Below are 25,758 nucleotides of genomic sequence, written 5' to 3' on the forward strand. Positions count from 1 at the left end.
TTTTATAGTTGTTGCCATAGCAACTGAGGCTTTTTATTAAAAACAACTCACCATCTGACTATTTCAGTGAAAGATGCAAATGATCTAATTGGATGATCTTGAGCACATAGCATCGTTGCCATTGGAAATTCTTTGATATGAATTAAGCTACATAATCAGGTTCTGAAGAATATTTCACTGGACTTGAAACTTTAACTCTGTTTTCTCTTTGCAGAAGCTCCTGCCAGATCTGAATTTCTCCAGCAATTTCTGTTTTAGTTTGTTTGATCAGTTTCCTTTCTTGTCAAAGTCTCATAATGACTGTGTGGTATACTAAGTGTCATGTCAATTTGTTTTCATTGACTCATGGGATGTGGGCATCCCTGACTGGGCACTTGTCCTTCGTTGCCCTTGAGAAGAGTGTATGGGGTCCGGTTAGCTCAATTGGCTAGACACCTGTATCATGATGCAAACAGCATGGGTTCAATTCCCACAATAGCTGAGGTTATTATGAAAGACTCTCCTTCTCAACCTTGCCCCTTACCTAAGGTGTAGTGACTCTCAGGTTAAACCATTGTCAGTCATCTCTCTCTTTAATGAGAGAGCAGCTCTAACGTTCTCTGAAACGATGGTGACTTTACGTCGTATTATATCTGTTTTAATTTTAATATAATGTTATATCTGAATATGATATGAGAGGTAAAAACATATTGCACTTTGCGGTTATGCAACACTCGCACAGATCTGAGAGCCAGCAACACAGTTAAGAGACTGCCTCACAAGTACAGTCAAGGCTAAATCCAGAATGAAAGATGTGCTGCTGTGCATCAATCAGAACATTTATCTAGATTAATCAAAAGCACAATCTCATGGTCAGTAAGGCAGACAATCCATTTTACTGTATTGATATTATGATATTGGTGCATGTTCCAGGTGATTAAAAGGTTCAGGAAAACCCGAATGAGTCAATTTTTAAACATTCTCCTTTACTTCTGCACAGTGATCAAATGATAGAATTCTGTGCCATGAACCTATAAAACTAGATAGAAGATATCAGAAATAATCAAAATAGGGTGTCTGTAAAAAGATTGTTTTAAATCGTTTTTCTCTTTGCTTCAGACTGGAGGTGTGATTTCTTTGATAGACTGCACCCTAATAGAAGAACCTGATTCAAGTGAAGATGAATGTGAGTACACAAGGAATCTTAATCATATGCTGTAAATACTGAGATTTTAATGATTCCTCAATTTACTTTTTACAATAATAGAATGCATTCTGTATTTTACAAGAATTTTACCTGGTTAAGTCAAGATGTTGATTGCAATTGAACATTTTTAACAAAATACATACAGTGTCTACTGGAGGCAGAATTTTCATCACCCTGCTTTAAATATTCCAAATTACCATTCTGAGAAATCTGCCTGTCGAATTTATTTTTCCTGATGCAAAGCATATGTTGTCTCCCCAGAATATTACAGCCAGTTACTAGTCCAGGAAATCAGGGGAAATATTCCACAATTTGTTGTGCTGTTAGAAACAGGTGGAACTTCCAGCAGCTTCCAACACTTGAGTAAATGGTGGAGATGGGGCCATTCTCAAAAGCTCCCGTTCAGGCTCAGTACCACACCAAACAATGATTTAAACCACAGAATCTCTGAGGAAATTGGACAGATTTTGAATAATGGGAAGAGTTAATGAGACCTGCAAATAGTAAAGAGTCAATTTGATGCACTTCTGGAGATTTCGAGTTAAAAACTTGTCAACTGTGACTGTTGTCAACAAAATTTCTTCCAATTAACCGGTGGGATGGTACAGACCAAAGGAAATGATTAGCTGTTAACATTTATACTTGGAATATATTTATGGGAGTTTCATTGTTTAGGTTTATCGAAAGCCATGCTGCTACTTTATGCAATAAATAATTTTTCATGCATTAAGTTTCATTTATATTTTATAGCGAAAGGCTCTGGTCAGGTTTTTGGGCATCTAGATTTCAAAATTGTGGTTGAATCAGCTGATGCCCCACCGTTCACAGTTGTGTTGCTAGCCCCGTCTAGACAGGAAAAAGCTGCATGGACCAGTGACGTAAGCCAGGTAAATATCATTTATGTTATTCCAAAATGTTCGATTCATTTCTCCAGACAAATCTGAAGTGTTAAAGAAATACATATCCTGATGAATGTTCCACTGTCTTTTCAATTTAATTGAAACTTCATGGTGGAAAACAACTGCAACAGCTCCCATATGAAGCTAGAGCAGATGGCCACTTAAAATTGCTGTAGTAATTTAGCCCACTTGGCATCCCGGTGCCTTTCTGTGGGTTGTGATTTTAATTTGCCCCATTGAGGAAGCAAGCAAGCAAGCTCCTGTTTGGGATCAGAGGGTTCTGTCATTAAATAAGCAGATTAAGCTCTGATGACAACATAGAGTCTGTCTGTAATTTTAACCTGGGGCCCAGCCAGCAGATTCGGGCCAGAAAGGATTTGTTTGTTGCTTCTGGGAATGGATGGAAAAATATGTCACTTCAGACACAATAAGAACCCCTTGGGGTCTCCCTTTTTTTTCCTCTCCCACTCCTGCATTGCCTGGATGAGATGACTGTGTTTTGCAATGGGAACTGTGCTGCAGGTAGACAGACATGTCATGTCCATACACTTCACACTCGATGACCCCACAGATTTCTTTTTTCTATTCAATCACGGGATGTGTAATACCATGGCAACAGTTTTCCTGGGAAGGGTAACTACAGGCAGGAGCAGATAGCACGGGATATAGGATGTAAGAATCACTAGCAAGGCTCTGAGTAGGATTTGCAGATGGTGTGTTTTCCATGTGTGTAATGTCCTTATTTTTGCAGTGAATTGAAATTGTGGGTACACAGAAAGGTCTGAATGAGTTTCCGCAGTGTATCTTGGAGATGGTAAACACTGCTGGCATTGTGCCTCCAGAGGTGGTGGGAGTGATTGTCTATGGTGGCGGATGGGGCACTATCTAGGTGTGTCCTAGATAATGCCAAGCTTCTTGGAAGCTATTGGAACTCGCTGCACAAATCAAAGCAAGTGGAGAGTATTCTGTCACACTTCTGACTTGGCGCCCTATTCACCATTATCTCCCTCTTAGCTTATCATCAACAAACTCTTTGTCTTGCTCTTCTTTATATGTCTCTCTCTGGGCACAGTTTCCATGTATTTTATTCACTCCATTTCTCTACCCCTTAAGCAATCCCCATCCTCTCAACCATCATAAATACCACCCTTACCCAGTTGCATTCAGTTCTGATAAAGGGTCACTAGACTCAAAAAGTTAACTTTGCTTTTTTTTTCAACAGATGCTGTCAGACCTGCTGAGTTTCTCCAGCATTCTCTGTTTTTGTATTTATAAGCTCGTTCCAGTTTTGTTTCTTGTCAACGATAATTCCGTCCAGCTCTATCGAGAGCTCTCATGGTTTTGAATACCTCTTTCAAATCTCCTCTCAACCTTCTCCAAAAAAAAGAATTCCAACTTTTCCAAACTACCTTTGTAACTGAAATTCCAACTTCTTTGCTTTGATCAGATTTATTATTGGCACTTGTACCAAGATACAGTAAAAAATGTTGTTTTGGTCGCACTACCGGCAGATTGTACCGTACAAAATGCATCAGGGTAGCAGATCAGAGTGCAGTATACAATGTTAGCTGCAGAGAGAGAGAGATCAGAATTAGCATTAGAAAGGTCCATTCAAAAGTCTGATAACAGCGGGGAGGAAGCTGTTCTCAAATCCGTTCTTATATGTATTCATACTTTTTAAACGTTCTGCCCGATGGAAGAAGGTGGGAAGAGAATATAATCAGGTGGGAGTGGTCTTTGATTATGTTGCTTGCCTTCCTGAGTAGGAAGGCTAAATGGTGCCATTGGATGGAAGGCTGATTTGCATGATGGACTGGGCTGTGTTCACAACACTCTGTAGTTTCTCACAGTCTTAGGAAGAATTTCTGGAACTATTTGTAAATTGTTTCTGCATTCTCTATATTGCCTTCAGATACTTCCTAAAGTATGGTGTCCAGAACTGGATATAAAACTCCAGCCGAGGCCAAATTGGTGTCTTATTAAAACTTAACATAATTTCCCTAATACTCTTTGTCCCTGCCAATAAAGCCTAGGGTACTGGATTTTTTATTAATTGTGGTCTCAACCTGACCGACCAACTTCATTGACTTATTTCCATACACACCCATGTTCACTCCTGCAGCTTTTTCAGAGTTATATCCCTTATTTTATGTTTTAGACTCTTAGAGGTCTGCAACATAGAAAACAGACCTCAACCCATTAACTCTGAGTCATAAAAACCCACCAAACTATTCCAGTTCCATTTTCCAGCACTTGGTCCATAACCTTACATGCCTTGGCATTGCATCTAAATAAATCCTAAATATTATGACTGTTTCTCCCTCTACAATCCTTGTAGATAATGAGCTCTAGATTCCCACCAGCTTCTGGGTGAATTAAGTTTTCTTCACATCCCTATAAACCTCCTGCCTCTTACTTTAACTTGTGCCTCCGGTCATTAATCTCTCGTCTGAGGAAAAAAGTTCCTTGCTGTCCGTGCCCCTTGCAATGATTTACATCTCAATCATGACCCAGCTCCATCTCTTTGGCTCTAAGGAAAATAACATCAGTCTGTCCAATCTCTCTTCATAACTGAAACTCCCATCCCAGGTAAATTCCCAGTGAATTTCCTCAGCATCCAGTCCAGTGTAATCACATCCCTGCTAGAATTTTCTTTCCCTGTTCCATCCACCAAAACAAATTACATTACACTTCTCCACATTGAACATCACTTGCTACTTTCTTTGTTAGTCGTTCATGTGGTGTGGGCATCAGCTGGTCCAGATTTTATTGCTTGTCCTTAGCTGCCCTTGAGAAGATGGTGGTGTGCTGCCTTTTTGAACCGCTGTAGTCTGTGTGCTATAGGTAGACCCACAATGCTGTTAGGGAGCAAATGACAGAATTTTGATAGTGATGGAATGAGGATATATTTCCAAATTTGGATGATGAGTAGCTTGGAGGGCAATTTGTTCATTCATTCCATCCACATTCTTTTGAAATTCTACATTAATCTTCTCACAGTCCACAATGTTCCCATTTTTGTATGGTCTGAAAGTTATGACATTGTGCAACGAGGTGTGTGTCGTCTTCAGAAGTCACATGACACTAGGATATGGGCCAAAAGTGTGGTGCTGGAAAAGCACAACCAGTCACGCAGCATCCGAGGAGCAGGAGTTTGACAGTTTGAGTATAAGCTCTTCTTTAGGAATGTGCTCGGAATGTCGATTCTCCTCCTCGGTTGCTGCGTGACCGGCTGTCTTCCCTTGCATTAGACATGACTCCATTAAATTTGGAATTGACCCCTCAATTCCCATTGACTTGAATTTTGATACAAGCTAGAATCGACTTCCTCTTGACTTCAGTGGCCACCTCTTTATCTTTGAGGATTTCTCATATCTTCACTTGCAACCATTGAAGTCTTAAGAGAGGAATCAGAAATGCATGGCAACACACAAGGCCATACTGGGTCTCCAGTCTGCTGCTGCTCTCTTGCTTCAGTCAATAGAAAGCTCATTCATAACAGACATTTGCCTGTTAAAATTACTCTTATTTACTAAGTCACCTCCAAGTTAGCTACTCATATCTTTGGTGTTTTGTTGTATGTCAATTGAGTCACAGGGTCATGTAGTGATACAGAATGGAAACAGTCCTTTCAGCCCAACTCATCCATACTGACCAGGTTTCCTGAACTGAACTAGTCCCATGTGCCTGCATTTGGTTCGTGTCCTTCTAAACCTTTTATTATGACAATGTGGATGTACCTTTAAGAGAGTGAAGGACACCCAGTGCTGGAGAATTTACAAAATCACATTTGGTTCAGAACAAACCGCACTTGCTGAGTTGCTATGAGACAAAAACACAAATTTGAATTTGGCCAGTCTGTTTAAATTTTATCCAGAAAAAAATAAATTCCAATCAAGCTTGAATTGAGTATATTGACAATCTTAAAAGCCAATGACATAATCTGATGCTCTGGGGTATAAGACTGGGGAAAAAATTGAACTGTTGAGAGGATAACTGCCAAGTCCTAGCATGTAACAGACGGCTTGAAAAAAAATCGCTCTTTTAAAAAGTCCGTTTTTGATCAGTAACCTGTGATGCAGACATTCCTAACAAGGAGAAAAGAAGACACATGAAAATCTGAAGACAAGAACCTTCAGTTGCTGGTTTTGAGATAAGAAGTGTTGTTTTGTAAATCTTAATTGGGAGTTTTGTAGAACTAGTATTATAGAAGGGAAGGTGAAAGAAATTGTAAGCTGTGGTTAGTTAATTATTCTCTGTTATACTTTAAGAAATCAAATTGTAATTTTTACTTTACATAGTTCTTGGCCACTCAAAGTTTTACAGATTACTACATGGGATAACATTTTTTCTGTGTTGCTGGTTTTAAATTAAGCAAGAGAGTTTACCCCATGTCATAACAGTTTGGGGGCTCAGGACCAGGATTTGAACTAGCTTAGACAGATTTGAATAGATTTGGGGGTACAAAAATTCCCAGCAGATTTTAAACGCTTGCAGGTTAGTGTCCTTTATCTTTAAATAAAACGCAGGTGAGACAATTTGTTTAATTTTGGTGAATTGAGGTTGATTAAATTAAAAGTGAGAGGAATGGTTCTTAAAATTGCAGAAGAGGTTCTGGGATTTGAAGATGATTCTCAAATTTGCCAAGAAAGCTTAGATGGAAAGGAAATGGCTATACTTTTAGAATTAACAGAAGTTAGATTTGCATTTAACAAAGGACAAAAGTAAAGCTGAAATTGTAAAAGGGTTGTAAAAGGGCGGCACGGTGGCACAGTGGTTAGCACTGCTGCCTCATAGCGCCTGAGACCCGGGTTCAATTCCCGACTCAGGCGACTGACTGTGTGGAGTTTGCACGTTCTCCCCGTGTCTGCGTGGGTTTCCTCCGGGTGCTCTGGTTTCCTCCCACAGTCCAAAGATGTGCGGGTCAGGTGAATTGGCCATGCTAAATTGCCCGTAGTGTTAGGTAAGGGTATGGGTGGGTTGCGCTTCGGCGGGTCGGTGTGGACTTGTTGGGCCGAAGGGCCTGTTTCCACACTGTAAGTAATCTAATCAAACACTTAGGTGTGTCAGAGAAACAGCCGAGTGCAGTATAAAGGTAGAAAAACCTAAGTAACAATTGAAGAAAATGTAGTTAAAAGATAAACAAAGGGAGAGAGAAAGGGAAAGAGAAAGAGAAGAGAGGGAGAGAGAGGAAAAAAAGAGAGAGAGATGGTTCTTCGCTGAGCAAAGAGAGAGACAAGAAAGGGAGAAAGAGAATTTGAATTTGAGAAGTTACGACTTAGCAAAGTCAAGTTAACAGGATGGAGATTAAAAGAGAAGGTTGTGATATATAAAAATATGTCAAAACTCTGACACATTTTATTGAAAAAGGTGTTGAAGTTTTCTTTATTTCATTCGAAAAATTGACTAGGCAATTGGAGTGGTCCGACGATTTATGGGTAATGCTTGTTCAGACTAAATTGATCGGCAGTATTTGCTGCACTGTCAGATGAGGTGTCAAGAGATTATGAAGAGGTTAAACGGGCTATTTTAAGTGCTTATGAATTGCTACTAGAAGCATATGGACAGCAATTCAGAAATACGAAGAAGGAACCAGGTCAGACTCGTGTTGAGTTTGAAACAATTAAACATAATCACTTTGATCGATGGGTGCGTGCTTTGAAAATAGATACAACATTTGAGGTTCTAAGAGAGATTATTCTGCTGGAGGAATTTAAAAACTCACTTCCATAGATGGTAAGAATTCACGTAGGTACAGAAAGTTCAGGAAGTGAGAAGGGCAGCAGATTTAGCAGATGAGTACATGATGGTACATAAGGCAAGTTTCCAGCCAAAATTTCATCCTGTCACAGATAGAAGTTGGGAGAAGGGGAGATGCTACACACTAAACCAAGAGTAGAGAGCACTGGCAAGATTTTACCACTGGGTAAAAAAGAAGCCCAAGAGGGTGGAAAAGAGGTGAAAGGCCTCAGATGTTTTCACTGTGGTAAAGTGGGACGCATAAATTTGTAGTGCTGATTGTTAAAGAAAGGCACTTTGGGAAAAGATATGGTAAAAGAAGCTAAGCCAGTGGCATTAGTGAAAGTAGTAAAGGAGACCCCCAAGAAGAGTCGAGGAGCTGCAGGAGAGGGCAGAGGCTGGGTATGGAGTTAGTACCTGATCTCTACAAAGAATTTGCCTCTGTTAGTTAAATTTACTCAGAAAGAATAGGGGGAGAAGGACAAGAAGTTATAATTTTGAGAGATAAAGGATCTAACCAGACGCTGATAGTAGGGGGAAGTGAGGACTGCAGATGCTGGAGGTCAGAGCTGAAAAATGTCTTGCTGGAAAAGCGGAGCAGGAGAATCAATGTTTCGGGCATAAGCCCTTCTTCAGCAATGTAGGGGATGAGCGAATATGCATTCTTTGTGATCTCTTTCATGAAAGTATGGTATTTTGTGGGATGGAATGACAGAAACTAAATGTTCCCCTGTGTAAGATCAGTTTGCAGTGCCAACTGATTGACAGAGTGTCAGTTCCAAGAATTCAGTTTGTTCTTGGGAATGATTTGGCAGGATTTGGGAGTGACACCCCTTGTTGTGGAGAAGCCCAAGGAAGACCAAGAAACTGAAGAGTTCAAAACAGAGATATTCTGGTATTTTCCCAGAATGTCCAGTAACCAGATCTCACTATCATAGTGAAAAGTAAAGACAAAGATGACGGAGTTGAGGTTCAGTTAGCAGGTACTCTGTTTGATGTAATGGTGCAGGAAAAATCTGAACAGGCAGAGGGCAGACAGAAGTGTTTAGCCCTGAAAGGCTAAGAGACTTGCAAGACATGGGTGGGCATGATTTTGCTCAGATAATTGATTATTTGGTTAATTGATTCAATGCCTTTCCTCTGCGGCTCAGAGTTTTTTTAAGTCAGCTCTCCATTCAGGGGACTAGGCAGTAGCACACTGCACGGGAGACCCTGCCCCTGCCCTCCCCCAACCCTGTCCAGCCCTGCGCTCCCTCCTGCCCCCAACCCCGCCCAACACTGCCCCCACCCACCCCTCACCCTCAAACCCGTCCAAGCCTACTCCCGCTCGCCCCATCCCCACTCAACTCTGCCCCCCCGCCCCAACCCAGCTCAACACTGGAACCCCCCACCCACCAAACCCGTCACACACTGCACCCTACCCCCCCCGTGCTCCACACCCCCATCCCCTGCTGGGGCAGCCAGACTGTACATCAACAGTGAGACTTCTGCTGCCTTTGTGGGGTAAATCTCCAAATAGTGTGTGTGTGCATACACACATACGCACACGCACACGTATATACACACAGATTTGCTGCAACGTTTTGGCTGTTTCCACCTTTACCCTGTACAGGACAATGTTGGAGAGATTATCCAGGGAAGGGGGCTTTAGGGTACACCCCTCTGTAGAACTCCAGGGAAAGTGTAGGGAGAGAGAGAGAGAGAAGGCGGGAGGTCAGTCATAATCACTGCAAACAAAAGATGCGAAGTCTGTTGAAAATATGTCTTTAATGTAATGTTTCTAACATGACCTAGAGATCTCCTTCAGATAATCTAATATTTGGACAATCGAAGTTCCTCTGTATATATGAATGCGTACTCTGAAAAGGACCAGTGAATATTCTGGAGTGTTATTGTCTGAAAGATAGAATCCTCAGATGGAAATGGAAACCATGGCTGGTTAGTGCAAGGGGAAATGGGCCAAAGTGCAGCAGACTGTGTTGCCGGTACCATACAGATAGGAAGTGTTACGGGTAGCACATGAACTACTTGTAGGAGGTCACCTAGGGGTATGAAAGACTCAGGCTAAGGTACAAAAACATTTTTATTGGCATGGAATGCACAAGGATGTGGTTAACTTTGCCATACATGTCATACATGTCAAATGGTAGGTAAGCCACAGGCGGTAATAAAACCAGCACCTTTGTTGCTAATTCCTGCACTTGCAGAATCTTTCACGTGGGTTGTAATTGATTCTGTAGGTCCCCTCCTGAGAACTAAAAGTGGGAATCAGTACTTGTTAACCATAATGGATGTGCCTACCAGATTTCCAGAGGCAATTCCGTTACAGAGTATCAAGACAATAAAAGGTGGTAGAGGAATTGGTAGCTTTCTTCACAGAGAGATTCAGTCAGATCAAGGGTCAGATTTTACTGCTAGACTGTTTTAAGGAGGCTATGGATAGCTTAGGTATATAGCATTTTCAATCCAGTGCGTATCATCCTGAATCCTAGGGAACTTCAGAGAGGTGGCATCAGACCTTGAAGACCACTTTGAAAACATACTGTCAGGATTAACTGAATGATTGGGATAATGGTGTCCCATTCATATTGCCTGCCATTAGAGATGACCCAAATGAATCTACTCAGTTCACTCCCTTTGAGTTAATATTCGGTCATGAAGTGAGAGGCCCTTTGACGTTAATTAAAGAAAAATTGGCAGGACCAAAGTCAGAGATGTTGCAATTAGATTATGTTTCGGAGATGAGGGAGAGATTAGGTTGAGTAGGTGAGTTAGCTAAACAGCACCTAAAGAGGGCACAGTGTAGCATGAAACAGGGAACAGATAAAAACTGAGACTTGGATGTTTTCCCGAAAGGATAACGTGTTTGTACTGTTACCGATGATAGGAGATCCCCTCAAAGCCAGGTTTCACGGTCCCTACCAAATTGAGAAAAGTTGAGTCATATTTAGTAAAGATGCCAGATAGAAACACAAAGTATCGGGTATGTCATGTGAACATGTTGAAACTGTATTACACTAGCAAGAAAGAACTGGAGAAATGGGTGTTAGTTACTGCCCCATAGTGAGGAATCAAATCCAGACGATATGGATTTTGATGTGCCTCAAAATAGATTTAAAAATGAAGAAGTTCTTGAGGAGTGAGATAGATTAGTCAGCTATCTGTCTCAGGAGCATAGAAAGGAGTTGAAAGATTTGTTACTACAGTACAAGAACATATGTAAGAATCAGATGGGGATGACTAATGCTATTGTGCATGAAGTAGACATAGGGAATACTACTCCAATAAAGTAACATCCCTATCAGATAATCCTCTCAAAGCCAGGCAGGTCCAGATGGAGGTGGAGGCCATGCTCGACAAGAACATCATCGAATCAAGCCAGAGTGAGTGGAGTTTGCCGATTGTCTTAGTTCCCAAATCTGGTGGAACTGAACGATTGTGCGTGGATTATCGGAAGGACAACACTGTTACAAAATTGGACTCTTATCCAATTCCTAGATTGGAGGACTGTATCGAGAAAGTCAGCCAAGCCAGTTACATCACCAAGTTGGACTTAATGCGTGGTTACTGGCAGGTACCTTTATCAGAGATGGTGAAAGAAATTTCTGCATTTGTAACAATGTCAGTTTAAAGTGATACTCTTTGAAATTAAGAATGCACCCGCCACAATCCATAGACCCATGAACAGAGTTGGTGACTGTGTTAACAAACTGTGCAGTCTATTTGGATGATGTAGTGATCTTTAGTAAGTTCTAGGAAGATCACGTGGTACAGTTGGCAGAGCTCTTTGAACGGCTATGAGAAACAAAACTGGTGATAAACTTAAATAAAGTGGAATTCGTGTAAGCAAAGATGACGCTCTTGAGACATAACATCAGTCATGGAAGGCTGACCCCACTGAACGCAAAGACAAAGGCCATAGAGGAATTTCCATGCCCAGCCTTGAAGAAAGAGGTGCTTCAATTCTTAGCACTCAGCAGATTCCATAGGAAGTTTGTTCCAAACTTCAGCAGTGGCACCATTAACCGATTTGCTGAAGAAGATCGCAAAGTTTTGATGGACAGAACCATGCCCAGGAGGCATTCAACCATTTGAAATCAATATTAATCATTAAACCAGTTTTAGCTACACCAAACTTTTCAAAACCTTTTAAAGTTGCCATCGATGCTAGTGACATTGGAGTTGGAGCTGTACTCCTACAAGAAGATGAGGATGAGATTGAACTGCTAGTTGGTTACTTTTTGAAGAAGATCACCATCCACCAGAGGAAATACTCCACAACCGAAAAGCAACTATTGAGTTTGGTACAGGCCTGACAACATTTTAATGTATATGTCACGAACAATGTGTCGGAGATGGTTATGTACACAAACCACAATCCGCTTACATTCTTAGAATGTTTTAAAGATAAGGATATGAGCTATTTCATTGGAGTCTTATGTTACAGACTTTTAATTTAAAAATCATACAAGTTGCAGGTCAGAAGAATATAATCACAGATCCGTTATCGCAGATTTAACTGATAGAGTTTAGGTGAGGTGTTATGAAGATGTGGGTGTACCTTTAAGAGAGTGAAGGACTTGGCAAGTACGCAAAGTGCTGGAGAATCTATAAAGTCACATTTGATTCAGAACAAACTGAACTCGCTGAGTTGCTATGAGACAAAAACACAAATTCAAATTTGGCCAATCAGCTTAAAGTGTACTGTGAAGAAATACCAAATTCCAATCAAGCATATTGACAACCTTAAAAGCCAATAACACAATCTGATGCTTAGGGGTATGAGGCCAGGGAAATTTGAACAGTTGGGAGGAGAACTGCCAGGTCCTAGCATATAACAGACTGTTTGAAAAAAAATCTCTCTTTAAAAGTCCCTTTTTGATCAGTAACCTGTGATGCAGAAATTCCTAACGAGGAGAAAAGAAGATACACAAAGATCAAAAGATAAGAACCTATAGCTGCCTGGCTTTGAGATAAGAAGTGTTGTTTTGTAAATCTTAATTGGGAGTTTTATCAGACCACTATTATAGAAGGGAAGATAAAAGGTAGGATAGAGAAAGAAATTGTAAATAATGTGTAGTTAATTATTCTCTGTTATACTTTAAGAAATAAAGTTGTTAGTTTTTACTTTACTTAGTTCTTGGCCACTCGAATTCCTACAGATTACTGCACGGGATAATTATTTTCTGTGTTGCTGGTTTTAAAATAAGCAGGAGAGTTTACCTCATGTCATAACACATTTCTATCCATGTACCTGTCCAAATGTCTTTTAAATATTGTAATTGTATCCACCTCTACCACTACTTCTGGTAAGCTCATTCCATATACCCACTTTCTGCATCCAAAAGTTGACTCTCAGGTCCTTTTTGAATCTTTCCTGTCTCACCTTAAACCTATGCTGTCTGGGTTTGGGCTCCCACAACCCCCCACCCAAAACCACCATTCTCCCCCCACCCTGGCCAACCTCCTGCAGAAAGTGATGCCAATTCATCTTATCTATGCCCCTCATGATATTATAAACCTCTACAAGGTCACCCCTCAGCCTCCTACACTGCAGGGGGAAAACAATCCCAGACTAACCAGCCTCTTCTGTAACTCAAGCCTGCCAGTCTCATTATGATCCGTCGATCATGGCTGATCTCTATCTCAATTCCTTTTTCCCGCATTATCCCATATCTCTTGATATAAGCATCCACAAATCTACCTCTGGCTTGAAGATACGTAATGATTGAGCTTTTGCACCCTCTGGGGTTTGAAATTCCAAAGGTTCACCACTCCAAAGTGAAAAGTCTTCCTCTTCATCACAGTCCCAAATGCCTGCCTCTTATCTGAGACTGCGTCCCCTAGTCTTGACCAGCGCCTCCCCTCCATACTGGGCCCAGCAGGGGAGCATCTTGTTAAACTCTGTCAGAGTTTTAAATGATATTGGAGGTGCCGGTGTTGAACTGGGGTGCACAAAGTTAAAAATCACACAACACCAAGTTATAGTCCAACAGGTTTATTTGGAAGGACTAGCTTTCAGAGTGACGCTCCTTCATCAGGTGGTTGTGGAGTATAAGATCGTAGAACACAGAATTTATAGCAAAAGTCGACAGTGTGATGCAACTGAAACTATATATTGAAATAGACCTGGACAATCCAGGTATAGCTTTGAATCCATATATAGCTTTGAAGTCAGGTTATTGCTGGGTTCACCCTGATTTGGGAACCTTGGGCTTCCTGCTAAATATTCCACAGCCTCCAAACTTTTTCATCACTGACCCATGATCTTATTTATCTCTGGGGGAAAACAGCCTGACAACTTACTGAAATAAAAAGCATTTTGCCTTTTCATGCCCCTAGGTTGAATGGCATTTGCATACTCACCCACCTATTTCATTTTAATCCTGATTCAGTTAGTCAGGAGCTTACATTTTACAATTTGTTCTGCACAAAATATGCACAATTTGTCCTGTGCATATTTTGTGCACAAAATATACCTGGTAGATGTTAATGTCGAATCTGTGCTGGAGCAACTTGGCCAGTAGCACAGTAGGGTCAAATGCCTTCTATATTACTTATTGAATGTTGTCAGGCCCCATAACCTTTATGATGTCCAATGTCTTTACCTGTTTCTTGAAATCACAGAGATAATCAAATGGACCTCAGGAGGAGATTCGGATTCGTGGTCCACTTAGCCTTATTTCAAAGCTTTAGCCTCGTCCCTTGGACTGATGTGCTGTGCTCCCCCATTCATTCAGAATGGGGAGCATTGTGAAACCTCTTTGACCAATAATTTGCTTATTTGCTTACTAAGTGGCCCATGACTCGCTGTGGCACAACTGCAGAGATTTGATCTGATCCAATAGTTGTGACACTGTCTATCGCATTCTGCTTCTGTTCTGTGGAATGTGTGTTGTCCTGTGTCGTAGTTTTAACTGGTTGACATCTCATTTTTAAATATGCTTTGTGTGCTCTAAACCAGGGTTGATTTCCTAGTGTAATGTTAGAGTGAAGGATATGCTTTGTCATGAGGTTACAGACTGCTGTGGGTTGCAATTCCACAGCTCCTGATAGCCTATTGTGCCTCAGTTTTGGATCCCAGTTTTGAATTGCTAGATCTGCTCTAAGTCTATTCCATTCAGCATGGAACTAGAGAACAAAATGGAGGATGTATTCCACATGAAGATAGAACTTAACAGCAGCAAAAACTGTGTGGTTGCCCAGGACTGTTATCGATGCCTAGCAGGTAGATTGGTAAAAAGTCAAGTAGGTTATCCCTCTGGTTCTCTCACCACTTGCCACAGACTAACTGGTAGATATCCACATCAGGACATGGCCAGCTCAGTTCATTGTGGTGCTACTATGGTATTAAATGTTGAAGGGTTCCTCCTGAGTACTTTCTGTGTCCTGCAAGTAGTGCTCAACATATTGGAGGTTTACTTAGGCAGCTGATGGTTCTTAGTTCAGAGTTTCCTTGCCAGTGCATTCATGATCATCATTACTGAGACTAGCATTTTCTTATTCCAGATTTATTAACTTAATTTAAATCCCCCCGCTGCCATGGTATGATCTGAGCTCATCTGGAGCATTAGTTGAGTAACATAACCCCACAGTGTTACCGTTTCCTTCGTTGGGCTTAGTGGAAAATGCGGATGAAAGGATAACATTGTTTAATTATCCTTTTTTTAGAATAATTGAATTATCTTGGATTGAATTAATCCAGTTTGAAATGAGGAATTTTGGCAAGTGCAGTGGATTTTCATGTGCAAAGGCTGAATCATCGGTCAGATAATAATTCCACAAGATTCATTAATCTGGCTATTTAATAATGTGCTAGGATGAAGTGATGCATTGCAAAATTAGGAATTTACGACATACGAGTGATCAGCACCCATTTTGGCTTTTGCCATTTGTGCCTTGTCAGTTTTCAAACATTTTATATCTTAACCTACATAGACCCCATTGCAAACTGTTTCTGAACAAGTTAAAGCTGCTATATAAATGCAAGTTATTATTTGTAATTATCCTGACTCATAACAGCATTTTAATGGACTATCACCTACTAAGGCTTCTCTTCTTCTAATCTCTATAGGGACAGATATCTATTTCCATGGTGGTGCTACATTCAGTTATGTATCCCTAGTGTTCTGGAGGGTGTTTGTTTCTTTGCTAGCTTATGGAGCTGTTCCTTGTAACTTCTTGCATGCTCTGAATGTGTTTAAGTTTATCCAAATATTCAATCCTACAGGATAGAGAATAAAAGTAAGTTTAAAAAAAAAACCTCGGTGATAGTGTTCATGACACAACTGTAGCCCTCAAAGGGTTAGAACAGCATTATTAATTTTGTTATCTGCATTTTTCTTCTGAAAGCCTGGAGAATGTCATTTTATTTCTAATTCTCTGGTGTTTGTGTATTTTTGCAGTGTATAGACAACATACGATGCAATGGTTTAATGACCAGTGTGTTTGAGGAATATTCAAAAGTTACTGTGCCTCATATGATTAGGTAAGTTTTGTTCAAATTGTCCAATGGCTGATTCTCACAATGAATGGATCTTAATGGGAGTGAATTAAAGGAAATCACAAAGCAATTGGAACAGAAGTAGACCATTGGGCTCCCTGAGGCTGTGGTACCATTCAGTACAATCTACCGACTCAATTCTACTTTCCCACATTCTTGATTCCCCAAGAGATTAAAAAAACTTTATATTTCGGCCTTAAATGTATTCTATGATGGAGCATCCCTGACCCATTGAGGTACAGAATGCTTTGTTAGACCCACATGAGCAGATCTGGGTACCACATCTTAGGACGGATATATTGGCCTTGGAGGGAGCAATTATACAGGTTTACAAGAATGATGCCTGGACCTCAGGATTTAAATTGAGATTGTACAAATTAGGCTTGTTTTCTCTAGAATGTAGAAGGGTAAGAGGTAATCTGATCAAACTCTTCATGACATTAACAGTAAAAAAAAAGGGCAGATAAACTATTTCCATTGGTTGGGGATTCCAGCACTCGTGGGCAAAGTCTTAAAAGTTAGGGCCAGACCATTCAGCAGAGAGATTAGGAAGCATGTCTACACACAAAGGGTGGTAGACTCTTGGAACTCTCTTCCACAAATGATAGTGGGTGCTAGATCAATTGTTAATTTTAAATCAGAGACAGATGATTTTTCTGTTAAGCAAAAGACAGATATAAGGAATTGGGCCACAGATCAGGCATGATATCATTGAATGGTGGAGCAGGCTTGAGGGGTTGAATGGCCTCCTCCTGTTCTGACAAGGACTCACAACCTGTCAAGTGAAGTCATTTCTCCTGATCTCAATTCCAAATGATGGACCTCTTTATGTTGGGCATGTACCCACAATGCAATTTTGTGAGAGCTTTCCCTGCAGACAGTGCCAAGTCATGGAATAACTAACTCAATACTTCTTTTCTTACAGGACTCTTGCTTGCAGTTAGTCTTGACTTAAAGCAAACAAGGTAGATAGAATGTGATATAAACTGTGAATGCTGGAGAAATTTCCTCAGAAATTGTGGAGAGCAAAACATTTCAGCTCATTTATGCAGAGAAAATTGATATGTGACAGACTTTAGACAAGTACAGATTCAGGAAAGGTTGGGTTGGGTTGGGGAGCACTAGTGAACATAAAGAAGGAAAGAAATTGTGAAGAACTAAATAGGAACATTGTATCACTTTTCATGGTGGAATGCAGTATACTTGAACTTGGAGAGAGTCAGAAGGCAGATTGAGTGTAGTGGCCATCATTAAGGAGAAGATGCAGAGGAAGCTGAAAGGTCTGAAGGTGGACACCTCACCCAGACCAGATGGAATACATCTCAAAATTCTGAATGAGAGAGATTGTGGAGGCATTAGTAGCAATGTTTGAGAATCACTAGAGTCGGGGAAGATGCCAGAAGACTGGAAAATGTTCAAGAAAGGAGGGAGGCAGAAGAAGGGAAATTATAGGGCAGTTAGCCAGGCCTCAGCCATTGTAAGATTTTAGTGTCCGTTATTAAGGATGAGATTGCAGAGTATTCAGATGATCAATTCCAATTCAGCCTTGAGTCTGCAATCTATAGCTCCCTTGCATTAATATGCTTAATGAAATAACATTCATAAGGGTTGTGAAATTAACTAAAAAATTATTATTTTCCTCAGATCTGATATCCGACTCCATAGTGATGATATGGATATCTGCTTCAGCAAGACACTGAACTCCTGTAAAGTTCCACAGATCCGCTATGCCAGTGTAGAGAGACTGCTGGAGAGACTGACTGATCTGCGCTTTCTTAGCATTGACTTCCTCAATACCTTTTTGCACACCTACCGAATATTCACAACTGCACTGGTTGTCTTGGAGAAGTTGGCAGACATCTACAAGAGACCTTTCACCTCCATCCCTGTCAGGTAGGGCCTGATTTAGAGGGATGTTGAATTTGATAAGAATTTGGGTCACTTTTAAACTTTGCTTGTAGGATGTTCACAGCCATTTTTATTGTCCAAGCATAATTGTTCTAAACAGGTGATGAATGGTGGGCTTTCCTGAACTGCTGCAGTCTTTCTTGTGATAGGGTGCCAATAATAATGTTAGGTAGGGAGATCCAGGATAGTAAATATTAAATAATGATTTTTTAAAAAGTGATACAAGTCCAAGATGATGTAAGACTTGGAGAGAGAGTTGGACGTGATATTATTCACATGGCATTTCTTTTAATGTTAGTGGTATTGTCAAAGTGACTGTGATGAGTTGCTGAAACACATCGTGTAAATTGAATAGACTGGAACCAGAATAGATTCATGTTGGAGGGAGTAGATACGGAGTTCAGTTAGTGATGCTTAGCAATTGAACCTTTCTTCCCTTGATGGTGGTGAGCTTCCTGAGTGTTACGGCTGCACCTATTCAGGCAAGTGGTAAGTATTGTCATATTATGATCAGGAGCTTTGTAAATGATAGCTAGAGAAGTTCTGAGGAATCATGAAGTGAGCCGTTCATTATGAAAGACCCATGCTTCCTTGCTCTTGTAGCCAAAGCATTGACATGGTTAATCCATTTTAGCTTCTGGTCAATGGTAAATCCCAGGAAATTGGTTAAGGGGAACGCAGTGGTAGTGTTGTTGTTGAAGGTCAGGGTAGTTGACTGGGTTTTCTCTTGTTTAAGGTGGAGTTACTTAGAATATTATCTGCCACTTTTGTGGTTTTTTTTGGATGTTACCTGCTTTAAGCAGTTATGGGTTGCTTCATATTGTGTAAGTTCCACACAAAGCTGAACCTATGCAAACGGCTTCAATATGAAGAGGGATAGTTATTGATAAAACATGAACATGGTTGAGCCAAGGTCATTGCTCTCAGGACAGTCAGAATACATGAAGTGATTTTTTTGTTGTAGCAATACTGCCAGCACACAGGGAATTGAAAGTTCAAGATCCCAGTAACCTATTTTGAGATGTGTTTTATTAAACTACTACGTTGCACGTAATAAAGGTCATTGGTTGGTCTATAATAATGGAATTTGCTGGAAATACTCAACAAGTCTGGAGAGAGATCAGAGCTACCATTTCAGGTCAAGGATTTGCCCAATACTTACTGTTTTACTTCAGATTTTCAGCATCTGCAGCATTTGATATTTGCTTTCAGCTGACCTGTTTCACTTTTATATTTGGATGATGTCCCATCCAGCAGCATTTACAGCCATTTAGCCATATGTCAAAAAAGAATCTACTTAAAGCCTCAAATTAAGAGATAAGCAGAAATATTTTAAAATGCCTTTCATATTTAAAAATAAGTTATGGAGTAATTATTTTATTTTTGAGATATTGTTTAAACTATTTTCATGTCTTCTAGATCAGGCAAGATGCTCTTATTAAATGAGGGAAACAATATAATCATTGTTACTATTAGTACAGAGGAACAGGTAGTACAGAATTCTGCAGAACTGCAAGGTCCCAAAGGAATGAAGCAGGTTTGGAAGGTCGAGTGACCTACACTTCATATTTTCTGTATTTTTATGTAATCTGAATGGAGTTTTTCCACTGTCAAAATTCATTCCACCTGAATGCAGTACTCTTTGGCAAGTGTCTGTTTCTCTGTAACTCTCATGTGATTGGGAACCATCACAATTATGCTTTACTCGGTGTAAAAAGAAATGGATTTGGCTCCCGGTCAAGCAATGCTTTGGTTTGAAAATTCTTATCCTTGTTTTCAAATCCCTCCCTGGCCTCACCCCTCCCTACCTGTGCAGATTCTGCCAGAGAATCCTCTGAGCTATCTGTTCTCCTTTAATTCCAGCTTCTTGAATAACATGAGTGATTACAGTGTGTACAGTGTGGTTGCATCTGGGAACGATATATATGTTCCTGGAGGTTTCTCATATAGGATATAAGATAAAATGTTATGCTATTTGAATATTAACCCTTTCACTATATTTCTCCCCATGATTCTAATTCAAATTTACATTTCTGCACTATGGTCTTCAGCTATCTAGGGCTTAGGCTCTGGAATGCACTCACTACTCTTCCCTTCCAAATAGCACTATGGATATACTTACACACCAGGTACTGCAGCAATTCAGTAAGATAGCTCACCACCATCTTGCCAAGGACAATTGGAATTGGCAGTGTATTCAGACATGACCAGAGACTACCCACCATCCCTTGAATGAAGTGTTTTTTTAATAAAACTCTTTGCCTCGTTACCTCACTTTCTTTCCTTAATAAAGGAAATCTGTTCCTTTTCATTCTAGCTTTTGGTTATCTGACCTAAAATTTCCTGGTATTGTAATTTGTTTTACAATGCTCCTGTGAAGTGTGTTTTGGTGTTTTATATTTCAAAGGAACATATAAATGTAAGATATTGTCAAAGTCATATTCCATTCATCAGCACTTCTAAGTGATACACATCCTGCAACTGGATTTGTTCCGAAGTTTACAATTGAAATCCTTTGAAACTTTGACTGCAATCAAGCCTTGAATTATAATTTTCAAGGATAATGTGCACCTTTTGGGGGAGAAGTGATTTTAACAGATGGTGATATAAGGCTATTTGAAAGTTTTAATATTTGATGCATATCATTTGAGTAGCCCATGCAATTTGAGGTTGGCTGCCAGCTGATTCAAGACTTACAGCTAAGCTACCTTTTTGAGGAAGGGAACCTGGACTGAGAAACACAGAAGCTCTCCAACACATAGCTTGTCTTCACTTCATTAAGCACCAAACAAGGGATTCGAGAGCTGTGTGCTCCATCACCATCACTCTCTCACACATCATCTTCTGCATTTGTATTTACTGTGCTGGGTCTGAGCATCCAATGTTTTCCCCATTGGAAAGACTAAAATATACTGTAAAGGTGGTGCTTAAGAAATAACTACATTCCTATCGTTGTTCCCATCATCTTACATCACCCGATGAGTTGACAAAATCCAACCTCTCGTTCCCAATGAGATAATTTTCCAATGCTTTGTTCAAATGATGGAACCCTTGCATAGAATATTATGATTCAATTGGTCCTGAAAGTTCCAAAACTTCATTTACGTTTAGAAAGAAATTACAGCATATAAGCTCGCTCTACATTCAGGCTTATGCCACACAGATGATACAGTGCTGAATGAGCTCTCACTTTCCATTATGTCATTTAGAGCTAGTAAACTTAATTAGGAGATGCATTATTAGGAGTTGCTAACTATTGGTTTATCTGAATGTTGTATATAAAGCCAATCAGCAAGTCCAGAATAATCTACCAAGTGGTTTATGTGTGACTTATCTCAATTGTTTACGGTGACATTTGATTGTTAGTATTTGTATGGTGAGACATATCCTGGATTCCTATAGCTATTGATTTGCTTCAATTGTCCAATTCAATTCATTCCCTTTTCATTTGTAGGTCACTGGAACTGTTTTTTGCAACTAACCAAAGCAACAGATCTGAGCACATGAATGACGGAAAGTCTCCAAGATTGTGTCGAAAATTTTCTTCGCCACCTCCGCTGTCTCTTTCTCGAACATCCTCTCCTGTCAGAACTCGGAAACTTTCACTCAGCTCCCCTGTGAATTCTAGAATAGGAGTCCTTGATCTTTCCACATCCTCCATATCTAGTACTTCTACTTTTGCTTATAGCCCAGCTACCTCTCCACCTCCCCTAGCAAGCAAAACCCCACTGGATCTGAGCAAAGGTTCTTCGTCCCCAGATCAGTGCCCTCTGTCCACAGAGGAAAATTCAGAGCATCCCCGCATTGACATATGCAGCAAGTTAAGAAGAAGCATCAGGAGAGGTACAGAAAATTCTTCACTTACTTATTGTTGTGAGATTTGGACCCTTTTCTATGCTTGCCTACTTTTTCTGCTACATTTCTCTTCTAATGTCATATCCTTTGAGGTTACTTGCCAATGTTTATTCTTCTGATTATAGATTTTGTCGTTGCCTTTGTAGTTCCAAAAGAGAGAGGTTAGCAAATGGGTTAAGTTCAATTTTTTAAAAATATATATATTTTCCTACTTAGCTCTTCATTTACGTAATATAAACCACTTTGATTAGCACAGAGGATGGCTTGTATCTCCATGTACAAGGTTAAGCCTTACAGGGAGTGTACCTAAGAAAGGTGATGGCCTTTCCTCTCCCATCCAACTGATTCAACTGAAATAATCAAACATCCATTGAATGTAAGAATTGGGAGGAAGAGGAGGTTCTTGAATCTTTGAGACTGCTGTGCTATTTAATAGTCATAGATCATATTTTTATTTCAGTTTTGCATTCATACCTGATAATTCCCTTCATACCAAAAACATACTGATTGTTGCCTGGGAAAAAATGCTCAATAACAGAATATCTATAGTACTCTGGGGTTGCGAACTACACTCCCTCTAACTTTTTTCGCTGCTGCATGAACCTCCAAAGACCGTGCATAGCATTAGCTTCCACAGCTCAGAGGAAGCGTTGTTGTAAATTTCCAAGATTCGCAACTCCTTGAGTAAAGAAAGTTCTCCCCTCTCAAGTATGGCTGACTCCCTATTTTGAGACTCTTTTCAAGACTCCAAGTGATCTGTCATTCTTCCAATTATATGGGATAGACCCAGTATACTTGATAAAGATTGAGTCTTCCTAATAAGACTGGTATAATCAATAAGCAATGTCCCAAGACTACCTGGCTATCATAGAATCCCTGCAGTTTGGAAATAGGCCATTCAGCCTAACAAGTTCACACTGAGCAACCTGGCCAGACCCATAGCCTTACCCTACAGGACCTGTAGATAAGACAGCTAACCTACACATCCATGAACGCTGGGTAATTTAGCATGGCTGAACCATCCAACTTACATATCTTTGGACTGTGGGAGGAAACTGGAGTACCCATCGGGAACACATGAAGACACAGGGAGAATGTGCTAACTCCACACCAACAGTCACCCAAGGTTAGGATTGAATCTGGATCCCTGGCACTGAGACAGCAGTGCTAACCGTTGAGCCACTGTGCTGCCCTGCATCTAAGTATTGCTGAGAAAGGATATGTTGTGTAAAAGCTTTTTTGGTTTTATAAGAATTCATAAGAAACGCCAATGGAAAGGGAAAACAACATTTTTAGTGTAATTGGGAGGGATTCCACTCTACCAATCAGAGTGTATCAAAGTGAATCTTCCCTTGTCTCTCATATTGTATTAATGTTATGTCCTCTTTATGTTAGTATTTCTTGCAAATTGTCAAGATGTGTGCAAGGCAAAAAGCTTTAAAAACATGTCTTCTTTTCAGAAATACTAAAGTTATGCAGTACCAAATAACTATTTTTGATGGAGTTATCTGACAAACAGACTTGAAAGATTATCCATAGACCTTAGAGACAGTTTACCATTTTACATAATTGGGAATGTGGAGGAGTTCAAGGCTAAGACAGTCATAACATCTCATGTTAAGAAAGAATACTCCTTTCCAGCAAGGTCTATCATTTTGTGACCTAACTGATAATGGAGAAATCCAGTAGCATTAATTAACAACAACTGACTGGCAGAATTTTCTTACAATCACTCAGGAAATATTTAGGATAATGTTACAATTCTCATTTTCAGTACATTTTAATTAGCTTCATTTTAGCAATGTATAACCCATATTTGTATTGTTTCCATTGATTTTCATTAACATTTTGCTGGAGGTAGTTGAAGGCTAGTCAGAGGTCAATGGATAATTGCTACTAAAGTAAAAAGAAAATAAGAGAGGCCCGCTGCTAGATTTTGGTGCTTTAACTCATTTATCATTTATTTATGATTAAAACTTCAGTTTTTGTTACCTTTTAATATTCTTGGGGCTCTTGTGATGCAGTGGTAGTGTCCCTTCTCTAGATTCAGAGGCACAGGGTCAAGTCCCACCTGCTACAGACGTGTGTAATAACATCTCTGAACAGGTTGACTATTAAAAAAGGTAAATAACAAAATAACATTCTGAGGGTTCTTGTGGTGCAGTGGTAGTATTCCAAACTATGGGCCTGGAGGTCTGAGTTCAAGTCCCAGCTGCTCCTGAAGTTTGTTGTACTATCTATGAACAGGTTTATTAGAAAATATTTTTGAACCTTCTGTCCAATTGGTTCCAAAATTTAAGGTAATCCTCATCGTATTACAATGCTGGTTCAAAGCATTTAGAGGGAGGGAAACTTGGTGCTAATAAATAACAATGTGAAAAACAGTGATATATCAACACAACTATTGCCAAAAATTAGTTACATTTTAGATTAAGAAATTAAATAAACCACTTAAGAGATTAATTCACTGACTAACTTCACAGTCATTTATTGCCCCTGTTATTCAGGTACCATATCTAGGATGCTAGCTAATTTTTACAACATAATAAAAAAAGTCTTTTTTTTAATTTACTTTGATGTTTGAAAGGAATCTGGACCTTACCATTACTGACATTGTTACTCTTCAAAACATGCAACTCAGGAGATATCTTTCTATGATGTAAGCAAGAGAATTTTATTTTGTAGTCAGTGGAATGGTATTCCAGATTTGATCTTTATTATTGTTTTCAAGTTTGACATTTTTTGAAGCGCTGGAGTTTTTAGAAAACATTAAAGCTGGATAAATCCCTAGGAGCTTACCAAGTACATCCCAGGACACTGTGGGAAGGTGGGGAAGAAAATGCGAGGTGCCTAGTAGAAATATTTGTAACATCTATAACCATGAGTGAGGTTCTGGAGGATTAGAAGGTGTCTAATGTTGTGCCTTTATTTAAGTGAGGTGGTATGGTGGCTCAGTGGTTAGCACTGCTGCCACACAATGCCAGGGGACCCGGGTTCAATTACCACATCGGGCAGCTGTCTGTGTGGAGTTTGCACATTAGTCATGGGTAAATATAGGGTATGGGAATAGGTCTGGGTGGGTTACTCTTTGGAGGGTCAATGTGGACATGTTGAGCCAAAGGGCCTGTTTCCATTCTGTAGGGAATCTAATCAAAGGCTGTAAGGAGAAGCCTGAGAACTATAGACCTATGAGCCTGACATTAGTGGTGGAGAAGTTGTTGAAGCTGTAGATTTACATGCATTTAGAAAGACAAGGACTAATTAGAGATAGCCAGCATGGTTTTATCCAAGGGAAGTCATGTCTCTCAAACTTGATTGAGTTTTTTTGAGGAAATAACCAAAAAGATTGATGAGGGCAGTGTGGTAAATGTTGTTTGTATGGACTTTAGTAAAGTCTTTGACAAGGTTCCACATGGTTGACTAATTAGTAAAGTTAGATCACATGGGATTCAGGGCAAGCTTGTCAGTTGGATACAAAGTTAATTTGACGTTAGGGGGTTGTTCTTTGGACTGCATGCCTGTGCCCAGTGGCTTTCCACGGGAATGAGTACTGGGTTCACTTTTGTTTGTTATTTAAATAAATTATTTGGGTGATAATATAGAAGGCATAGTAAGTATGTTTGCAGATGACAACAAAATTGGTGGTATATTGGACAGTAAAGAAGGTT

At 39.9% G+C, this 25,758-nt stretch overlaps 1 protein-coding gene across 1 annotated transcript in view; it reads left to right on the top strand.

Moving 5' to 3' along the window:
• rasgrf2b (Ras protein-specific guanine nucleotide-releasing factor 2b) overlaps positions 1-25,758 on the top strand; it is a 241,943-nt gene that overhangs the window by 129,096 nt on the left and 87,089 nt on the right. Inside the window, exons 11-15 of the mRNA XM_060844008.1 lie at positions 1,099-1,165; positions 1,937-2,073; positions 16,230-16,312; positions 17,972-18,220; positions 21,690-22,078. Of these exons, the coding sequence (XP_060699991.1) occupies positions 1,099-1,165; positions 1,937-2,073; positions 16,230-16,312; positions 17,972-18,220; positions 21,690-22,078 (925 nt within the window). The remainder of the gene's footprint in view (positions 1-1,098; positions 1,166-1,936; positions 2,074-16,229; positions 16,313-17,971; positions 18,221-21,689; positions 22,079-25,758) is intronic.

This window comes from Hemiscyllium ocellatum, chromosome 2 (genome assembly GCF_020745735.1).
Source record: "Hemiscyllium ocellatum isolate sHemOce1 chromosome 2, sHemOce1.pat.X.cur, whole genome shotgun sequence".
NCBI classification, from domain to species: domain Eukaryota; kingdom Metazoa; phylum Chordata; class Chondrichthyes; order Orectolobiformes; family Hemiscylliidae; genus Hemiscyllium; species Hemiscyllium ocellatum.